The sequence below is a fragment of the Carcharodon carcharias genome, chromosome 19, assembly GCF_017639515.1.
Source record: "Carcharodon carcharias isolate sCarCar2 chromosome 19, sCarCar2.pri, whole genome shotgun sequence".
In the NCBI taxonomy this organism is placed as follows: domain Eukaryota; kingdom Metazoa; phylum Chordata; class Chondrichthyes; order Lamniformes; family Lamnidae; genus Carcharodon; species Carcharodon carcharias.
Window position 1 is genome coordinate 41,064,000 of NC_054485.1, and position 20,753 is coordinate 41,084,752.

At 41.8% G+C, this 20,753-nt stretch overlaps 1 protein-coding gene across 1 annotated transcript in view; it reads right to left on the reverse strand.

The window, feature by feature from the left end:
* The window catches only part of csmd2 (CUB and Sushi multiple domains 2), a 736,338-nt gene that overhangs the window by 482,754 nt on the left and 232,831 nt on the right, over window positions 1-20,753 (reverse strand). The window contains exons 10-11 of the mRNA XM_041212915.1: window positions 15,284-15,478; window positions 10,355-10,493 (exon numbers count right to left, since the gene is read on the reverse strand). Of these exons, the coding sequence (XP_041068849.1) occupies window positions 10,355-10,493; window positions 15,284-15,478 (334 nt within the window). The remainder of the gene's footprint in view (window positions 1-10,354; window positions 10,494-15,283; window positions 15,479-20,753) is intronic.

Consider the following 20,753-nt stretch of genomic DNA (forward strand, 5'->3'; position numbering starts at 1 on the left):
CCCAGGTGTGTCCTGTATACAAAAGGGCAAATCCAACCCAGCCAATTACCGCCCCATCAGGGTCCTCTCCATCATCAGTAAAGTAATGGAAGGGGTCATGAATAGTGCTATCAAGTGGCGTTTGCTTAGCAATAACCTGCTCATTGATGCTCAGTTTGGGTTTCCCAGCGTCACTCAGCTTTTGACCTCATTTACAGCCTTAGGTTCAAAAATGGACAAAAGAGCAGAACTCCAGAGGTGAGGTGAGAGTGACTGCCCTTGACATCAAGGCAGCATTTGACCAAGTGTGGCATCAAGGAGCCCTAGCAAAACTATAGTCAATGGGAATCAGGGGGCAAAGTCTCCACTGGTTGGAGTCATACCTAGCACAAAGGAAGATGTTTGTGGTTGTTGGAGGTCAGTTAGAACGCAACAGGTGATGTGTGCCAGGCGGACCAAATCCATGAGGGAAACTTAGTCGCGCTGTCACAATAGTTTTGCAATTTGTATTTATTTTGAAATGCGTGCAATAAATTCCTTGGTCCTAGGCCCAACCATCGTCAGTTGCTTCGTCAATGACCTTCCTTCCATCATAAGGTCAGAAGTGTGGGTGTTCACTGATGATTGCACAAAGTTGCGCCCCATTCATAACTCCATAGATACTGAAGCAGTCCACGTCCAAATGTAGTAAAACCTAGCAATATCTAGGCTTGGGCTGACAAGGGGTAAATAACATTTGCACCACACAAGTGCTGGGAAAAAACCATCTCCAATAAGAGAGAATCTAACCATCACTCCTTGACATTCAATGGCATTACCATTGCGGAATTCCCTACAATCAATATCCTGAGGGTTACCGTTGACCAGAAACTGAACTGGACTAGCCATATAAATACTGTGGCTACAAGAAAGGTCAGAGGCAAGGAATCCTGCAGCGACTAACTCACCTCCTGACTCCCCAAAGCCTGTCCACCATCTACAAGACACAAGTCAGAAGTGTGATGGAATACACTCCAGTTGCCGGGATGAATGCAGCTCCAACCACATTGAAGCAGCTTGACACCATCCAGGACAAAAGAAGCCCGCTTGATTAGCACCCCATCCACAAACATTTACTCCCCCCATCACTGATGAACAGTAGCAGCAGTGTGTACCATCTACAAGATCCACTGCAGAAACTCACCGAGGCTCCTAAGGCAGCACCTTCCAAACCCACGGCCACTACCATCTAGAAGGACAAAGGCAGCCAATACATGGGAACACCACCACCTGGAATTTACCCTCCAAGCCACTCACCATCCTGACTTGGAAATATATCGCTGTTGCTTCATTGTCACTGGGCCAAGATCCTGGAAAATCCTCCACTACAGCACTGTGGGTGTGCCTACACCATATGGATTGCAGCGGTTCAAAAAGGCTGCTCACCACCACCTCCTCAAGGGCAATTAGGATGGGCAAAAATGCTGGCATAGCCAGCGACACCCAAATCCCATAAATGAATTTTTAAAAAATCTGCGCCGGCATCACATCATTTTTAGGGGGGCTCACGTTCAATTCTCTACCTACCAGACCAGCCATAAGGCGGGGGTATATTTTCAACAGCCACAGGGCTAGGGTTTGCTTGGGGAGGGGGAGAAGTGGCCTCGGACAAGGAAAGAGGGTGCAGAGTGAGGGCTGTACTGGGGAAGGGGGTATATCCTAGGGAATGTGTAGGAGCACATGTTGATCTGTGCAAGCGGCCTCAAGATGATTAGGGCTGAGACAGCTGTTTCCAGAGGAGATGAAGCCAGATGGAGATGTGAGGGTGTATGTGAGAGAGAGTGAGCGGTGATGTCCCTTGATCTGGCAGTGAGTGAGATGCTAGTGAATGTGTGATGGGCTTGTGAGTGTGAGAGTTGACAGTAATGAGATGGTTAACTTACCCTGGTGCCACAGATGAGATCATTCATCTTTTTTCTGCACTGGATGGCCGACCTCTTGTGTGTAGCATTTTGCACTGATCACCTCTGCCACCGCCCCACAAGACGAAGAGGTGAGACTGATGGGCCTCTTGTGGCCAGAGCAGGGGTAGAGGATATTGCAGTGGGCCTCCATGGCATCCCGTGGAAGCATCACTGAACCAGGGGGCTGCACTTTTCCTGGCTTTTGGGACCATATGTCCACCGAAGTAGCCTTGGGTTGCAAGCATTGAGAAGTGTGCACACGGCTGCAGTTTAAATATGATGCCCACATGAGGAAACAGTGAGGTAACGGCAAATAGGAGGCTGCCCGCCAGCGTGGAGGCACATTTCCTTTGCCTGCATAATTAATGAGGTGGGAAGAGGACAATACGGAGGGAAACCCACCTTTGCGGCCAGTGGGTAAAATCTCTTCTTTCACGCCCAATACCGCACTTAGTGCAAATCCCGGATGATTCCACCCATAGTGTCCCACTTGTTTGTATCTTCCAATAACTACTTACATACTTTTTGAACTATGCACTATTTACACATTTTTCTACAAAGAATAAGTATGTAAAAAAAAACTATGATTTTAAGGATATTTCATGAATGTATGAAGTTATGTTTGCCCACGCCCAAACAACTACACATGGAGGGATGCACATGCACATATCATTTGATTGTGAGTTTCTACCTCTTGTTTCTTCATGCCTTTCATTAAGACCTTTAGGTTGCCTTAGGCCCTTCAAAAAACGTGATGCAATCTTTAGCCTTTCCTTGGCCGAGATTGCAGACAGACAAACCAACCTGAGGAGGTATGATCAGAAACCATATGCAAGCCAACTGCTGCTGCAATCTGAGCTCCTAACAATCCTTCACAGTTGTGCTAGTGCAAAGCACTGACATGTCCCTCAAAGCTAATTTTGTTGTTGAAACAGTACACATTATGAAGCAAAAATTCCATACTATCCAACCAGCAGCAGGTACAAATGAGCGCAGCATCATTTGCCTTGTACATACAGTGAGTTCATGGCCAAACAAATTATGGTCTTACAACTTCAATTTTACCCTTACTGAGTACACTACAACAGCAAGAAACATAAAATGTTTTACCTCATGAAATCAGTGCAAGGAGCATTATGATCAGGGATGTCTATCTTTTCACAATATTTGACATGATGAGGTGAAGCAGGCTCTCAATTGACCACAAGTTAACAGTATGTGCAACTTTTCCTGTCATCTGCTGGTGGGTAATTAACTTTCCCATGTAATGAGAATTATATGGCACTATATAACACGTACAGCATATATAATTTAATGGCACGTTTATGTGACGTTCATTATCATTTAGATGGAGTGAGATGAAGGTGTTTTTTGTTGTTTTAAATTCTAGTGAACTGTTGGTTGTAAGAGTAGAATAGGAGATGGGAAATTTGCGTAATTTATCAGATTAAAAATTGCTACTTTTAAAAGAAATATCTTCTTTCTGTTGATTTAGGAAGTATTGGGCAATAAGTTTTGTAAAATCTATATATTTTCCAATTTTGGTGGCTGATAATATGTAGCGGAGAGTTGAAGACTTGCATTTAAAATTACACACAGAACAGTAATCCAGTAAAATGTCCAGAAATGGCAGCAAATGGTAACAAAATACATTGAAAAGAGTGGGGCGTTCATGATACAGAAAGGTAGATATCTGTTGCAAGCCTGAAAAAGGAATAATAGGTTTGAGAGGCAGCAAAGATAAACAGTCAGTGAAGAAAATGGAGAGGGCACAAGGATTTCCATCAACAAAATACAGAGGAATAGAATAGAAACGTAGAAACTACAAGCAGGAGTAGTCCATTCAGCCCTTCAAGCCTGCTGTGCCATTCATTATGATCACGGCTGATCGTCAAACTCAATAGCCTGCTCCCGCTTTCTCCCCATACCCTTTGATCCTTTTCACCCCAAGAGCTTTTTCTAACTCCTTCTTGAAAACATACAATGTTTTGGTCTCAATTACTTTCTGTAGTAACGAATTCCACAGGCTCACCACTCTCTGGGTGAAGAAATTTCTCCTCATCTCAGCCTTAAATGGTCTATCCCATATCCTTAGACTGTGACCCCTGGTTCTGGACTCCCCCACCATCGGGAACATCCTTCCTGCATCGACCTGTCTCGTCCTGTTAGAATTTTATAGGTTACCATGAGATTCCCCCTCATTCTTCTGAACCCCAGTGAATATAACCCTAGTCGACTCAATCTCTCCTCATATGTTAGTCCCACCATACCAGGAATCAGTCGGGTAAACCTTCGCTGCACTCCCTCTATAACAAGTACATCCTTCCTCAGATAAGGCGACCAAAACTGCACACAATATTCCAGGTATGGTCTCACCAAGGCCCTGTACAATTGCAGCAAGACATCCCTGTTCCTATTCTCAAATCCTCTGGCTATGAAGGCCAACATACCATTTGCCTTCTTTACCGCCTACTGCACCTGCATGCTTACCTTCAGCGACTGGTGTACAAGGACACCCAGGTCTCATTGCACATTCCCCTCTCTCAATTTATAACCATTCAGATAATAATCTGCCTTCCTATTTTTACTACCAAAGTGGATAACCTCACAATTATCCACATTATACTGCATCTGCCATGCATTTGCCAACTCACTCAGCTTGTCCAAATCACACTGAAGCATTTCTGCAACCTCCTCACAGCTCACCCTCCCACCCAGATTTGTGTAATCTGCAAATTTGGAGATATTACATTTAATTCCCTCATCTAAATCATTAATATATATTGTGAATAACTGGGGTCACAGCACTGATCTCTGCGGTACCCCACTAATCACTGCCTGCCATTCGGAAAAAGACCCATTTATTCCTATTCTTTGTTTCCTGTTTGCCAACCAGTTTTCTATCCATCTCAATACACTATCTCTCAATCCCATGCGCTTTAATTTTATATGCCAATCTCTCATGTGGGACTTTGTCAAAAGCTTTCTGAATGTCCAAATAAACCACATCCACTGGCTCCCCCTTATCAATTCTATTAGTTACATCCTCTGATTGCTTCAAAATTCAAATTTTAAATACTCATATTAGGATGAGTATTCTTCTTCTCCTTCACCTTGGTACGCAAAGAAATTGGATGCAATCCATGAGGTCTCCCACATTCTTTCATCTATTCCTCCTCCATCTCTTATACATACATGTGCCTCGAAAAAAACAGTTGAATAAACTCGACCTGAACAAAGGTTTTGAAATTTGTCCTCTAGCTTTTCTTGACTTAATTTTGAGAAACAAATGAGAAAACAAAACTTTTAGAGGTTAAAAGAAAAATATTCAAGCAGTTAAACTGATGAAAAAGTACTGATGCATCTTTGGAAAATGGATATGCTACAAATCCTCAGACTACACAATCTGTATTTAGCTAGCAGAGCCACATCTCTGGGCAGGAATATAAATTCCAAGCCCAGCTATTTGGAAGAGCTTCAAATTCAAACAAATGAAATTGTTAGAAGGCACTAAATGTAATTCAGTGGACAAATGCAATCATATTATTATGAAATCTGATGTAGTTGCCATTTTTATTTTGTTTAAAACTGCAATTTTTACATCAGGTATTTCAGCTATTGAGAAAAATAATGTATTTTTATCTCAGGAAGCATTTTGAGAGATTGCAGAGAAAGGATAACACATCATTGTTGACTGACATTACATGTAATCTATGCTTAAAGTCTTGGCATTTAACATTGCAGTGCCATAATATGTAATATTTCCAGTTAAGTATAATGGGCAATTGCAGAATTCAAACATTGGAATTCCCAGGGGGAATGCTGGCAAAGTGGGCTCAGCAGAACCCCTGACCTATATAGAAATTAAATATTATAGATTTTAGGTAAATACTTGCAAGAGTGTGATTAATGTAATTTGTTGAGAACATAGTGGTGTTGAATCTGTTTGTGGAGACTAAACTAGCAGTGGAAATGTTCCGACGTCTGGAGCTAAAGCAGGTGATGGAAGTGGAACTTCAATATTGTTGGGGTCATTCCAAATAAAGGTTAGCAGCATAGGAACCAGCCAGTTAGGTCACTTGGGTGGGGGTGGGTGGTGGGGGTGAGGAACGTTCCGAATCAGGCTAGGCTGGTGCCATATTTACAAGGCAGCCAGTGGCAGTTCTAATACCAGCAGCCCTGGAGGAAACTGAGAGGGAGGTCTTGCAACTAAAGAGATCTGGAAATGGTACAAGGCAGGGCAAGGGAGATGTCCAGGTTTTCTGATGCCTCCCTGGAGGTGCTTCTCCAAGCAGCATGGGCTTGGAGGGAAGGCTTTCTCTCACCAGACTGAAGGAGGATTCTGGTTTGTCAGATGAAAAAGGCAGGGATGGAGATAGCAGAGGAGGTGAGCAGCCATGGGTTGATCCTATATGTATGGCTGCACTTGTTGAAAGAGTATCAATGGCTTGATGTGTTCTGGCAAGGTGAAGAAGAGTCATATTGGACTCCAAATGTTAACTCTGTTTCTCTCACCACAGATGTTGCCAGAGGGACTGAGTTTTTCCAGCATCTTCTGTTTTTGTTTCACCTAACTGTACTTGGGTTTTAGTGAAATGGTAAACGCATTCAAAGAAAGGGCAACAGTGCTATTGAAGGTAGAAGATTTATTTGTTTGCGAGGGTGTATAAGGAAGGCTCATGGGAAACATGTTTGTATTAATGACTTTCAAGCCTCCCTTGCAGCTATCTCATTATGCATTGCCTGCAATCCCTTGGGGTCTTCAATATAGTCAGCCAGACCCTCCAAATCTTCATCTTTAGAGGCGGCTTTGTGTTCCGCAATGTTCCCATTGTTCAAAGCTTCTCCCATTTGTAGCAGCAGGTTGTGCAGAGCACAGTACACCATCATGATACACAAGACTCATGCTGAGGCACATTGATCTATCTATCAATCAAAACATCTTCAGAAGCCTTTTGGTCCGCTTAATGGTCACTGAGGTGTCCTGTGGCAGCTGCTGCATCTCCCCTCTGTATTTGTGCTGAAGTTTCTGCACAACTGTAAGAAGCCATATCTTCAGTGGTTAGCCCTTGTTACCCAGTATCCATCCTTGGAGGTATGTGGGGGCATCTGGAACTTCCTTATTATGAAGGTGTTGTGACAAGCTCCCAGAAACCTTGCACAGATCTGAAAGATCTGGTTGCAATAGTCGCAGGCCAGTTGTACATTAAGCAAGTGGTGGTCCATTCAGCCATGATCTTATTGAATGGCGGAGCAGGCTCGAGGGTCCGAATGATCTACTTCTGCTCCTATTTTGTGTGTTCATATGTTCGTAATTTCTTGTTGATCAAGACTTCTGTCTAGTCTGTGGGAGCATTGATGGTCACATCAGTCTATGACATCATGCACCTGGGGGAATCAATGATAGGCTCAAGTCCTACAGCTCTCTCAGCCTGACTGTCCAGATTGGTGCAAAAGTGCACACACTGGCCAAACTACCTTAACGTGTCATTGGTGACCTTTGTGAGGTAGCGATGATCGACAGGCTAGCCGATCCCATAGATGTCGTCAGGGGATCCCAGAAATGACCCTGCGCCATAAAAATTCAGCAACATGGTGACCTTTGCTGCCACAAGCAATGGCTGCCCACCACTTTCCATTTGGCCCATTTCCTCCTCCATCATGGCGCACAGCTCGGTCACCACCTCCCTGGAGAGGCACAGTCTTCAGTGAAATGGCTTCTCCAATATTTTCAGGAAACCAAGCCTCTGGTGACGAACCCTCTCTAGTGGGTGGTGTTGTCTGTGCACAACAGGATAGTTTCATGCCCCTTTGGTTGGAAGGGTGTTACGTTCCAGTTATACAGGGCATTGGTGAGACCACATCTCGAATATTGTGTGCAGTTTTGCTCTCCTTATTTAAGGAAGGATGTAAATTGGAGGCAGTTTGGAGGAAACTGACTAGATTAATACCTGGAATGAATGGGTTGTCTTATGAGGAAAGGTTAGGCAGACTGGGCTTGTTTCCACTGGAGTTTAGAAGATTGAGGGGGATTTGATTGAAGTATATATGATCCTCAAGGTATTGACAAGGTGGACGTGGAAAGGATGTTTCCTCTTGTATGTGAGTCTAGAACTAGGGGGCACTGTTTTAAATTTAGGGGTTGCCCTTTTAGGACGGAGATGAGGCAACATTTTTCTCTCAGAAGATTGTGCAACTTTGGAACTCCTGCCTTAGAATGAGGTGGAGGCAGGGTCATTGAATATTTTTAAAGCAAAGGTAGATAGATTCTTGTTAGGCAAGCGAATCAAAGGTTATCAGAGGTAGATGGGAATGTGGAATGTGAAACACAAACAGATCAGCCGTGACCTTACTGAATGGTGGAGCAGGCTCGAGGGGCCGGATGGCCTACCCCTGCTCCTATTTCATATGTTTCTATGTTTGTGCCTTTCAGGGGTCCGTGCCTCCTTTCAGCCACGTGATCTTCGTGCTGCTCTGGGCACTGCAGCCTCACTCCAGTTGGCTGCAGTTCTCTCCCTCTCTGATGTCCCTCCTCACTAAGAGGTCTCAAAGCCTGAGTGAATGAGACCCATTGCAAACTGCTGCACTCAAGCCTTCCCACACCTTTTAATCTGTACACATTAGTGGCAAATCAGAGGCGACACTCAACCAGAATGACTCCAGTGTGCTCTCCAAGTTTGGCAAGTCTTCAGATAGCTACTGCCGCTGTTTACTCACTAGCCCCCTCCCTACAAAGTCTCTCACAATGGCTGCCAATAACAGACAAGACTGACCTTCCGCTGAGTTTCCTGATAACTGGTAAGGCTCTAAAACTTTGTTGTTCTTGTGCGCCCCTTGAAGAATTCTAAAAAGATGCTAAATCATTAATTGCCCGTTTAACAGGATCAATTACCCTCTCCCCGCCTTCAAGCGTGGCCTCCAGCCACCTAGCCAAACATCTCTGGGAATTTCGCCAAGCAGCGTAAACATATCAGGCTTTCCTCCAGACACCATCCACTGCCACTCTGGCGCAATTTCCATTTCCAAGCACGTTTCTACAGCATTGACAAAGTTCAGCCATTTTTGTTGCCCTAGGGAAACTTACCAGGTGAAAATTGTAATATACCCCAAAACTCATCACAACACTTCTTAAACTCAGCATCAGGAATATCGTATACTGTACACTGAATAAAAGTCAAACATGCAGTTTGAAAGACTGCTGTTAAAGTGCTCAACATTTTTGAACTAATTTATGCAGTTTTACAGGTGCAATTTCTTCAAAAGCAGTTATTTTGGAGAGTGACTGCTTTTTTCAGCAGTTTTTGAACAAAACAGTTCTTTAACCAGCAGCTGTAAAAAAAATCAAATTACTACAAAACCTTTCCTGAAGAGAAGAGGCCTTTATTTTAGATCTTTCCAGATGAGCTAGAATATCTTGTTTAATGTTGGACCCACTCAAGTATCCTTTTTGTAGTGTGTTGACACATGTTGTGCACTGTACCCCATGTAGTCTCATGCGGTAACACCTGAATTGATTTACATCCTCCCAATGCACTGCCTTCTGTCTCGCAACTCAATTTAGCTTTTCAAAGTTTCAAAAATATTCTTATAATTTTACCGCTTGATTGATCTGAAACTAACAAATTAGTAGGTAGAATATAGTACTTTCTGGGAAGAGTCTGTGAAAATTAATCTGTAACCCCATTTAACACTGCCAGAACATACGCATGAATATGATCGAGATGACAATCGCAGAATCTGAAAGATCTAATATATGACTGCAAACTCTTTGATTTGCCTTTCAGCAATCATTACTGAAGTCCAATGACAGAATAAATAGAGTCTGATTTCCCTGCAAATCCTTTATTACTAGGCTTCACATTTCACAGTGAAATCATTGCTTGCTCGAGACAGTATATTAGCTTTTTATGGACATGCTTCTGATCACTAAAGCTATGTCAATAGAAATGGCTAACAAAGTTTGCTGATAACACTTTCCAAAAAGTAATTCTCAGGATGTAGGTACAGCTGGCAAGGCTGGCATTTATTGCTCAACCCTCAGTGCCCATGTGGATCACGTTGGCTTGTCAGATTACTACTGTTAGGAATCAACCATACTTGTGTAGGACTGGAGTTGCATTTGGCCAAACTGGGTAAATAGAACAGCTTTTATCCCTAAAGGACATTTGTGAATTATTCAGGTTTTTATGACAATCTTACAGCTCCATGGTCACTTTTGCTGATATCAGCTTTTTAATTTCTGGATTTTTTAAACTGAATTCAAATTCTACAATTTGCCATTATCAGATTTGAGATCATGTTGTGTGGATTATTAGCCCAGGCCTCTGGGTTATTAGTCCAGTAGTATAATGACTACACTAACATACCCCACATTACACTGAATGCATTCAAACATGGTTACCAGCTAATAATTGGAAAATGTGCAAAAGTACCTGTCAAAGGTTATTTTGATAGGATATCCTGGTTGAGCTTCAATCACCCACACGCAGTTAAGAGAATCCTTGTAAAATCCTGGCCAGCCTGGAGATAATATCATTCCAGTTGGAGCAGTTAGATGACCTCCGCATGGTGCTGTCAGGAAACAAACACAGAGTTAAGTACAGCTTGGCATAATGCACAGAAGATGCTCAGTTCTAGATACTATTCTCATCCCCATGGCAGCTTGAATAGTAACGCAAAGTAAGTTGCATATAGAACACGGGAACAGGAGTAAGCCATTCTCTGTATTTATTCTAAGCCAATGGTTATCAGTAGCAAAGATACAGTTGGATACAAGTAATATTCCCTCTCATTTTTTTTTGGAGTGCACAGGTAATCTTTTTGGGTGCCTGCATGGCCGCGCAGCCCACAAGAAATATTGAATACAAGCTCTAAATCAACAAAGTCCAATCTGTCACTAATCCTTGACTACCTGATACTTTATTGCATAGTTTTGCATGCAGTCATCTTGAGCTATTTTATAAGGAACTGGTTTTGTGCATGTCATCTTTGTAATTGTTCTATGAATTGGAATTATTCGTTGGTAAGAATTCAATGAATACCACTTCCAGTGACTTTGAATAAGTCAAAACCATCCAAACTCAAACTTGCCAAAATGTACTCTTCACCATTCATTCATTCATGCACTCATTAAGAATGGCTACAGATCTTTAGTATGATATGAATGGGAAGACAAGGAAGCAGCAGTATTATCAAATACAGAACAAAGACCTTTTAATATCAATAGAGGGCAATTGTCATTTGTATGCTCTCGTATAAGATATACTGGCCAGGTGTTTACAAAGGGTGGTGTATAAATATAAAAGTAATGAAGCTGAACTCTCACCAGAAAGTGAACTCTCTTAGGCCATTTGGGTTTGTAGATAAATGTAAGCATTTGACTTAATTCAAATAATTTCTGGTTTGCATAAATATCCCTTTAACAAATCCATGGTTTATTCCAAATAAGTACACACATTCCCATCACCATTCTTATATACCGCCAGTTGAAAATGCCTGACATTTGCAGCTATAGCAATAACATTTAAACTAGTTGCCTAATAATGTACATTATTGCTTCATATTCATGGTCCAGTTGTGTTGGCCAATCATCTTTGTATCATAAAGCTGATTTGTTTGTCAAAGAACAAGACAGGCTATACTGTGCAACTGCTCAAACTCCAAAGGAACATTGTTAAATTCCAGATCCTCAACTAGATCATATCTAACACTGGACCACCAGTCAAATGTTGATAATCTAATAGTGGATATGCATAAATGCTACTGACACATGTAGTCCAACAGAGATTGCTGCTGGATGGCAAGTTATCAAATATTTGAGTCCTGGTAACTTAGTTGAATACATCAATGATCCTCGGCAGTTCAAGCAGATTAACACTCAGAACAGGTTTGTAGTTTTGAGGTCAGACTGGCTTCATAATAATTACTTTTATGATGCCTGAAAAACACATCCTCTCCTCCAAACTATTGGCCACTTTGGCTCTGTTTTAACTATACAGTTTTGCACAGTGATCTTGAGTTATTTTACAAGGAACTGGTTTTGTGCAAATCAACTTTGTGATTTATTCCATGAATTGCAATTAATTTCTTGGTAAGAATTCAATGGAGACCACAAAGACTTTGCTTAAACCAAAACCCTCAGTATCTCAAATTTACTTTTTAAAATGTATTTGTTCACGGGTGGGTGTCGCTGGCATGGCTGGCATTTATTGCCCATCCCTAATTACCCTTGAGGAGGTGGCAGTGAGCCACCTTCTTGAACCTCTGCAGTCCATATGTTTGTGAATGGATAAATTATCTAGCATTATTTACTACCTGCAGTGAAAATCTAAGTCGTAATTTTCTATTGTTTGACTCAAAAAGAACAGTGGGGGTGTTGCTGAGAAATGTGTGTATCTCATTTACTAATATTGTTCAGTGCATCAATTTAACTTACTAAAAAACATCCTTCCCTGTTAAGTTGCAGGAAACAAGCCATCTCAAGAATGCAAAATTTTTTTCTGCTTTCCTTTTAATTAATTCACTCATGGGGTGTCGGTTTTACTAGCAAGACAAGCATCTGTTACCTATCCCTAATTGCCCATAAGGTGGTGGTGGTCACACCCACAATGCTGTTAGGAAAGGAGTTCCAGGATTTTGACCTAGTAATGAAGAAGGGATGTCAATATATTTCCTGGATATTGTGTGACTTATAACGTGTACTAGGAGGTGGTCGTGTTTCCCACTCCTTCTGTCTTTGTTCTTCTAAGTGGCAGAGGTTTCAGGTTTGGGAGGTGCTGAAGAAGCCTTGGTGAGTTGTTGCAGTGCATCTTTTAGATGGTTCACACTACAGTCACATTGCACCAATGGCGGAGAGAGTGATTGCTTGAGGTGTGGATGGGGTGCCTTATCCTGTAATGTATTGAACTTCGTGAGTGTTATTGAAACTGCACCCATTCAGGCAGCTGGAAAGTATTCCATCATATTCATGGATTGTGCCTTGTAGATGGTGAAAGGACTGTTGATTCAAATTGTGAGTCACTTGCCACACAATATCCAGATTCTGACCTGCTCTTTTAGCCACTGTATGCACGTGGCTGATCCAGTTAATTTTCTGGTCACTGTCTCCACAATATCTCCAGGATATTGTTGATGAGGATTTGACAAGGCAATGCTGTTCCATGTCAAGGGGAAGTGGTTAATTTCTCTCCTGCTGAAGATGGTCTCTGCCTGGCGTTTGGGCAATACAAATGTTACTTGCCACTTATCGGCTCTAGCCTCGCTGCATGCAGCACAGGCTGTTTCATTATATGAGGAACTGTGATTGGGACTGAGCGCTGTCCAATCATCAGTGAACATCCCCAACTCTGACCTTATGATGGAAGGTTGGTCATGAAGAAGCAACTGACGATGGTTGGGTCCAGGGCGCTGTCTTGACGAACACATGCAGCAACGTCTTATGTATGCAGTCTCAAGATGCCTTCCTAGTCCTGATTAAATAACATTACATTTCGGCACAGTTTGGAAAATAATTCTGAGATCTCAATTTTTTTGTCAAAGCATTAGTGCCTGTGCATAGTAAATTTAAACATCATTATATCCTCCACTTCATCAAACTCTCAGTTAGCAATGCTCCATTAGCCAGCTCCTCCTGGTCCACTGACTGGTTTTTCTGTTGTAAAAATACTTCACTACAAGCAGGGTTTCACTGTGCACACTCCATTATTCCTTTCTCGTCGCAACTGTTAAAAATAATCAATGGTGCATCGCACCGAGTTTAACTGCATAGCTGAACAGGTCACTTATACAAACTAGCAGGAATTATGATAGCGTAGGTAAAAAAGTGCAAATCGTGGATGACTTTGAAGGGTCACAGGTATGACATAATTTCTTCTAACATGATGCTTTGCAAACTGCAAGGATATTTTCTGAGGAATGTATGGAGCAGTTCATTTGAACAATGGTGCTGATATTTTTTGTTTTGAGTGAGAATTAGTCAAAAAATGTTAACTCTGAATCTCCAGCATTTTTCTTGTCTCTGGTTCCAATGGGAGTTTAACTAACTGATACAAGGTTTAAATTTCACATTTTTACAGGTTACGCAGCCTTAACCATTAAAAGCGGGAATTAGGCAGAAAATTATCTGCTGGTTGGGGTCGTACCTGGCAAAAAGGAAGTTGGTTTTGATTGTTGGAGGTCAATCATCTCAGCTCCAGGACATCACTGCAGGAATTCCTCAGGATAGTGTCCTAGGACCAACTATCTTCAGCTGCTTCATCAATGCCCTTCCTTCCATCATAACGACTGAAGTGGGGATATTCACTGATGATTGCACAATGTTCAGTAACATTCGCGACTCCTCAGCTACTGAAGCAGTTCATGTCCAAATGCAGCAAGACTTGGACAATATCCAGGCTTGGGCTGACATTTGGCAAGTAACATTCGTGCCACACAAGTATCAGGCAATGACCATCTCCAACAAGAGAAAATTAAACCATCGCCCCTTGACATTCAATGACATTACATTGATGAATCCTCCACCATCAACATGCAGGGAGTTACCATTGACCTGAAACTGAACTGGGCTAGCCATATGAATATTGTGGCTACAAGAGCAGGTCAGAGGCTAGGAATCCTGTTGTGAGTAACTCACCTTCTGACTCCCCAAATCCTGTCCACCATCTACAAGGCACATGTCAGGAATGTGATAGATTACTCTCCACTTGCCTGGATGAGGGCAGCTCCAACAACAGTTAAGAAGCTTGACACCATCCAGGTCAAAGCAGCCCACTTGATTGTCATCCCTTCCACAAACATTCACTCCCTCCACCACCGATGAACAGTAGCAGCAGTGTGTACGACCTAAAAGATGCACTGCAGAAACTCACCAAGGCTCCTTAGGCAGCACCTTCCAAATCCACAACTGCTACCATCGAGAAGGACAAGGGCAGCAGACACATGGGAACACCACCACCTGGAAGTTGCCCTCCAAGCCACTCACCATCCTGACTGGGAAATATATTGCTGTTCCTTCACTGTCACTGGGTCAAGAACCTGGCACTCCCTCCCTAACAGCACTGCGGGTGTACCTACAGCAGTTCAAGAAAGTAACTCACTACCACCTTCTCAAGGGCAATTAGGAATGGACAATAAATGCTGGCCTAGCCAGTGATGCCCACATCCCATAAATGAATTTTTAAATAAGTTGTAGTGAATGTTTCTTTTGCTGAAATGAGCATTGCATGATGTCTAGGAAAGATGTTATTTGGTTGCGAACCTCATGCCTTTACGACTATCGCCAAGTCAAAATGGATCCCAAAAAATTACAAATCTCGTAAACTTGCACTGGGCCAATTTATCAACATAGCTATTAAAATGGTCACCTTCACATCTTGGCACAGCACTGTCCCAGACCACATTTCCATCTTTCAGGATACAGGAGATCGTTTCTGATCCATGTGTCTTCAGAAAGCCTTCCTCACACAGAAAAGATACAGTGCTTCCGAGCTGCAGACTTTCCCCAAAACGTCTCCCATTCACTGGTACCCCAGGGTCAGGACATTCATTGTGTCTGAATGCTGAAGGAATAAAAAGAGCGGTCAGTATTTAATATGGTATGCACACATTCTCCAGCACGAGGTTATGCTTTTGAGTTACTAAACAAATATCCAGGTCATGACTAAATGAGACTAAGAAAACATCAGCCATGACTTGAAAAGATTTTTTAAGAAAGTATGAGATTTCCTTGAAATCTTCCACAAATCATTTCCTAAATAATCCACAGTAATGGACAGATAGATAAAGACGTATATAGAAATACCCATTCAACTTATCAAACCCATCTTTTCAATGGATCTGCACAAAAATTCCATCCATAACATGTAATCTCCTGTGAAAAGAAACACAGGTATAAGTTTCAAAAAAGGAAAGCTTTATGAAAAGGAAATCTTTATAAAACTTCTTTCTCATCCCTTGGAGTAATCCCGTGTAAAATCCAATAGGTCAGCTCTGCAATATATAATATGCAACTCTGATTATCTAAATTCTAAAATGATTACCTTCAAGATCACAGGGGTATTGTGACCAAAGACTTCCAAACAGCATTAAATGACTACATTTAATATTACAGCCTTCAATCCAACTCCCAACAAAATATTCATCAGTTACTTTAAAAAACCAAACCAATATAGGTTTAAATACTTGTAATGGAAGTATATGCCACACTTGCACTGGTCTGTGGGAAAATGTATTCTTCTAGTCATTAACTTTGCTACCAATTTTGTATTTGTGCCACGTTCACAATTTATATGGCAGTTAACAATGTCCATGACTGACATTTTAAAGCATGTTGGTTATCTAAACAATGAGTGAAAATAAATTCAATTCAATGAGGATCTCCTCAAAACTGTATTTCAAGTTCCTAAAATCCTCATACTTGAACTTTTTGCTAAGTGTCAATAGTATTTTATATCACCAAATCTCACACTTCAGGGACGTATTTAACCCTATGCACCCAGCAAATATCAGACAGATTGGCAGTTAAAATCACCCAGTAGGCCAGAAAAGCTGCCCAGTTTCTGCTGTTTGCAATTTTTAGTCAGGTTTCTGGATGGACAACTGACCTGCCCATCTAAAGATGATGGGTTCCTTGTTCACACATGTAGATCAGATCCAATTAAGTTATCAGACTGCAAGTGGAACCTTACGGGCTTCAGCATGGGGGCCACTGCGGATTTATCCCTAGGCTGAAGCAGGTCTGAAGAGATTTGAGTGTGGAAGAGTAAATATTTTTTGTAGAGTAAGGAGATGTGGGAGTTCTCCTCAGGGCCCTGGAAGGAAATTTTGGCCTTTGCTGCTACTTGACACCGACTTTCCTATTTCCCTCCATTCAGACCCTTCAAGAAACCCTTTCCCACACTTACCTGCACGTTGGTGGGAAACAAAGGCCAACCAAAGCCTGCACGACCAGCAACTGGTTTCCAGTTACTTTCCACTCGGAGAGAGCTGGAAGTGGACAAGCAGCATGTGAAAAAGCCTAGGAGTTTGAATACCCGTGGTCTGATTTCTAGAGCACCGTGTGTGTTCCCAATTCACCTCACCTCTCCGTTTCCCAGAGTTAAAATAATGACCATTTTATTTGAAATGTGGACTCACCCGAAACCTGTTTAAAAGTAAAATAACCTCTTAGACTACCAGCTTTTCAAATTATGCTTTTTAAATACTTCCTGGAGTTAACACCTGTTCAGTCTTGCTCATAATCAATGGGCATCCTAAATTGGATAGCCCCTGAAAACAAGTGCAGAAAACAAGTGCTGAGATCACAATGTATGATTAACCATTGCCTGCCTGTACACTTAAATCAGTCTGCATTCAGTGTGAAGAGGAGGGGCATTATGGCTGGAGCAGATGCTCAGAGCCATGATTGAAGGGAATAAGATTTGGGAAAGTGAGGAACAGCACAAAAGTGGAGAGAGCAGGCTCCAAGGTTTTGGGGTGCTGCACCAGAGATCTTGGTGGAGGAGATAGAAAGGAGGGAATGTGTGCTGTGTCTGGTGGGGGGATGGAGACCCTTCATAAATATGTCAAAGACAATGAGAGCAGCTGGCCATGATGATCAATGCCAGGGGTCAAGCCTTGATAACGTGGAAGGAGTACTGCAAGAAATTCAATGACTGCACAGAAGTGGTCAAGGTCGGTGATTATATAGGTTAGTATGGAAGTATGAATTTGAAAAGTGCTGAGAAGCAAGGCATAATTTTTAAATAATTTAGTCAATGTAAGATTCCAACGTATGGAGGATGGTTAAAAGAAATATCAAGCTGTTACAAAAGCTTAGGTCAGGAAGTATTCCGACCTTTGGCTGATTGAAGCTTGGGCGAGCATTTCCATCTGTTGAGCTCTCTAATAAAACAACAGCAAAGATAAAGAACTATGTTATGTTAACCATGTTAGCTAAAGGGTCTCCTGCTTAATAAACAAAAAACGTCATGCATGAGGGACATGTAAGCACAATAATGGATAATAATGAAATAATGGTAAACTAGCCATGTCAATAATAAAATAATTGTAAACTAATCAGTTTGGCTAAGATGAGATTTCACCTTACTCAAGGGTAAACCTAAAACGGCACACGGCTAGACTCAAAAAGGGTATAGGAAAAAGAGTCTTGTGACCCTCAACACACAACCAAAAGAAGAGAAAGTAGACTGTGGTCAACAAGAACGAGTAACAAGAAGAAAAGAAGAGGAGACAGTGTCCAAATCAACCAGAGAGTCCGGAACTGGTGTTCATAAGAACAGATTGTGGCTACTGTCTTGCTAAGTAACATTTTGTTCTGCTACTTGTGCTTTACTGAATAAACTTACCACTGCATATGCCAAATTCCTCGTACCCAGAGTGGTCAGTGACTAGTCAGAACGAAAGGTCCAAAACATTGACTCAAACTTACAAATACATCTTCAAATGCAATATCTTACCAACTAGAACTTGGGAAAACAAAATAGGCAACAATATTGAAAGACAGTGAAATAGGACAACAATTGGAAACATTTCAAATGGTGTTCAACAGAGTGTCAGTAAAATATATTCTGCTAAATGGAAAATAAACAAACACTGAAATTCCATGGATGATTAATGATACTAGGGAAAAATTGAGGCTTAGGAATGTGGTATACATTAAGTACATAGACAGCAGAGGATAAGAGATAAGAGAGAATGTGAAAAGATTAAGAGAAAAGTTTTTTAAAAAATCAATAAAAAGGAAGGCTGTGATGAGAATAGAACCATTAGGGATAGACAGGATAATATCACAGGTAACAATAGCAAGATGGCAGAAATATTCCACAATTACTTCCCTTTGATACTTACCAGGGAGATAGAACAGGTAGACATGAAATTGAACGATGAGATGAGCAGCGAGACAAGTACATTTAAAATGCAAAAAGAGGATGTACTGAAGAAACTAATCAAACTCAAAGTGGATAAAGAGCCCTGGTCTGGAGGGTAAAAGCAAAATACTGCAGATGCTGGAAATCTGAAACAAAAACCAGAAATGCTGGAAAAACTCAACAGGTGTAACTCTGTTTTTTCTCTCCACAGATGCTGTTAGACCTGCTGAGTTTTTTCAGCATTTTCTATTTTTGTTTCTGGTCAGGAGGAATTGCCTTCGTGTACTTTAGAAGAATCTAGGGAAGAGATAGCAGAGACACTATGACTCATATTTAATAAGTCCTATGAAAATGATGTAATTCCAGAAGACAGCAGATAGCTATTGTATTTCCTATATTTAACAAGGGTGAGAGAACATAGCCAGCAAATTATAGATCAGTCAGTTTAACATTGGTGGAAGAAAAAGAATGGAATCCACACTGAAGGAGGCAGAAGTATTGTGACACAAGTGGGTAGCATCCCTGCCTCTGAGCCAGAACTTCTGGGTTTGAGTCCCAATCCAGGACTTGCATTCATGACATGGCCAAAGAGGTTGATTATCAACCACAAATCCTTCCAACCTGCCTATAGCAGACAGTATAATAACATGAGACACTCCCAGTCTCCAAGCTCAAAGCAGCATGGTACCCCACAAGCTATAGCCTCTGGCTTCAGGCCAGTGACCTATTCCAGGAAAAACAGATGTAAGCATGTGCTTTGTTGCAAGTCCTCTAAGTCCACTAAATGAGGCAATTTTTCAAAAAAATTATTTTACAGGATGTGGGTGTCGCTGGCTAGGCCAGCATTTATTGCCCATCTCTAATTTCCCTTAAGAAGTTGGTGGTGAGCTGCCTTCTTGAACTGTTGCAGTCCACATTGTGTAGGTACATCCACAGTGCTGTTAGGGAGGGGTTTCCAGGATCTTGACCCAGCAATAGTGACAGAACTGCGATACATTTCCAAGTCAGGATTGTGAGTGGCTTGAAGGGGAACTTGCAGGTGGTGGTGTTCCCATCCATCTACTGCCCTTGTCCTTCTAGATGGTAGCGCTTGTGGGTTTGCAAAGTGCTGCCTAAGGAGCCTTGGTGAGTTTCTGCAGCGCATCTTGTAGGCAGTACGCAATGCTGCCACTGTGCATCGGTGGTGGAGGGAGTGAATGTAGATGGGATGCCAATCAAACGACTGCTTTGTCCTGGATGGTGTCAAGCTTCTTGAGTGTTGTTGGAGCTGCACTCATCCAGGCAAGTGGAGAGTATTCCATCACACTCCTGACTTAGGCCTTGTAGATGAAGGACAGGCTTTGGAGAGTCAGGAGGTGAGTTACTCACTGCAGAATTCCTAGCTTCTGATACTCTGATAGAAGAACAAAAAATATCATCATGAATAGTCAGCATGGATTTCACAAAGGAAAATCTTGCTTGACCAACCTTATTGAAACTTTTGGGGACGTAACAGAGAGAGTAGGCAATGCTAATATAGTCAATGTAATTTACATGGATTTTCAAAAGACCTTCAAAGAGATGCTCCATAATAAACTACTGAATAATATCACAGGATGTGGAGCAAAGGGACAAGTAGCAGATCAGATTGCTAGCTGGCTTCAAGGCAGAAAGCAAAGGGTGGGAGTAAAGGGTAATTATTCAGGGCGACAAGAGATGGGAAGTGGTATTCCATGAGGATGAGTGCTGGGACCACTGCTGTTCACAATTTACATTAATGATTTGGATTTTGGAATCAAAAACATAATTTCTAAAATTGTAGATGTCACCAAATTGATGCGGATAGCCTATACTGGGGAGGATTGCAACAAACTATAGGACATTAATAAATTTACAGAATGGGCAAATAATTGACAAATGAAGTTCTATACAAATAAATGTGCGGTGGTATATTTTGGTAGGGAGCATAGAAATGTCACTTAATACT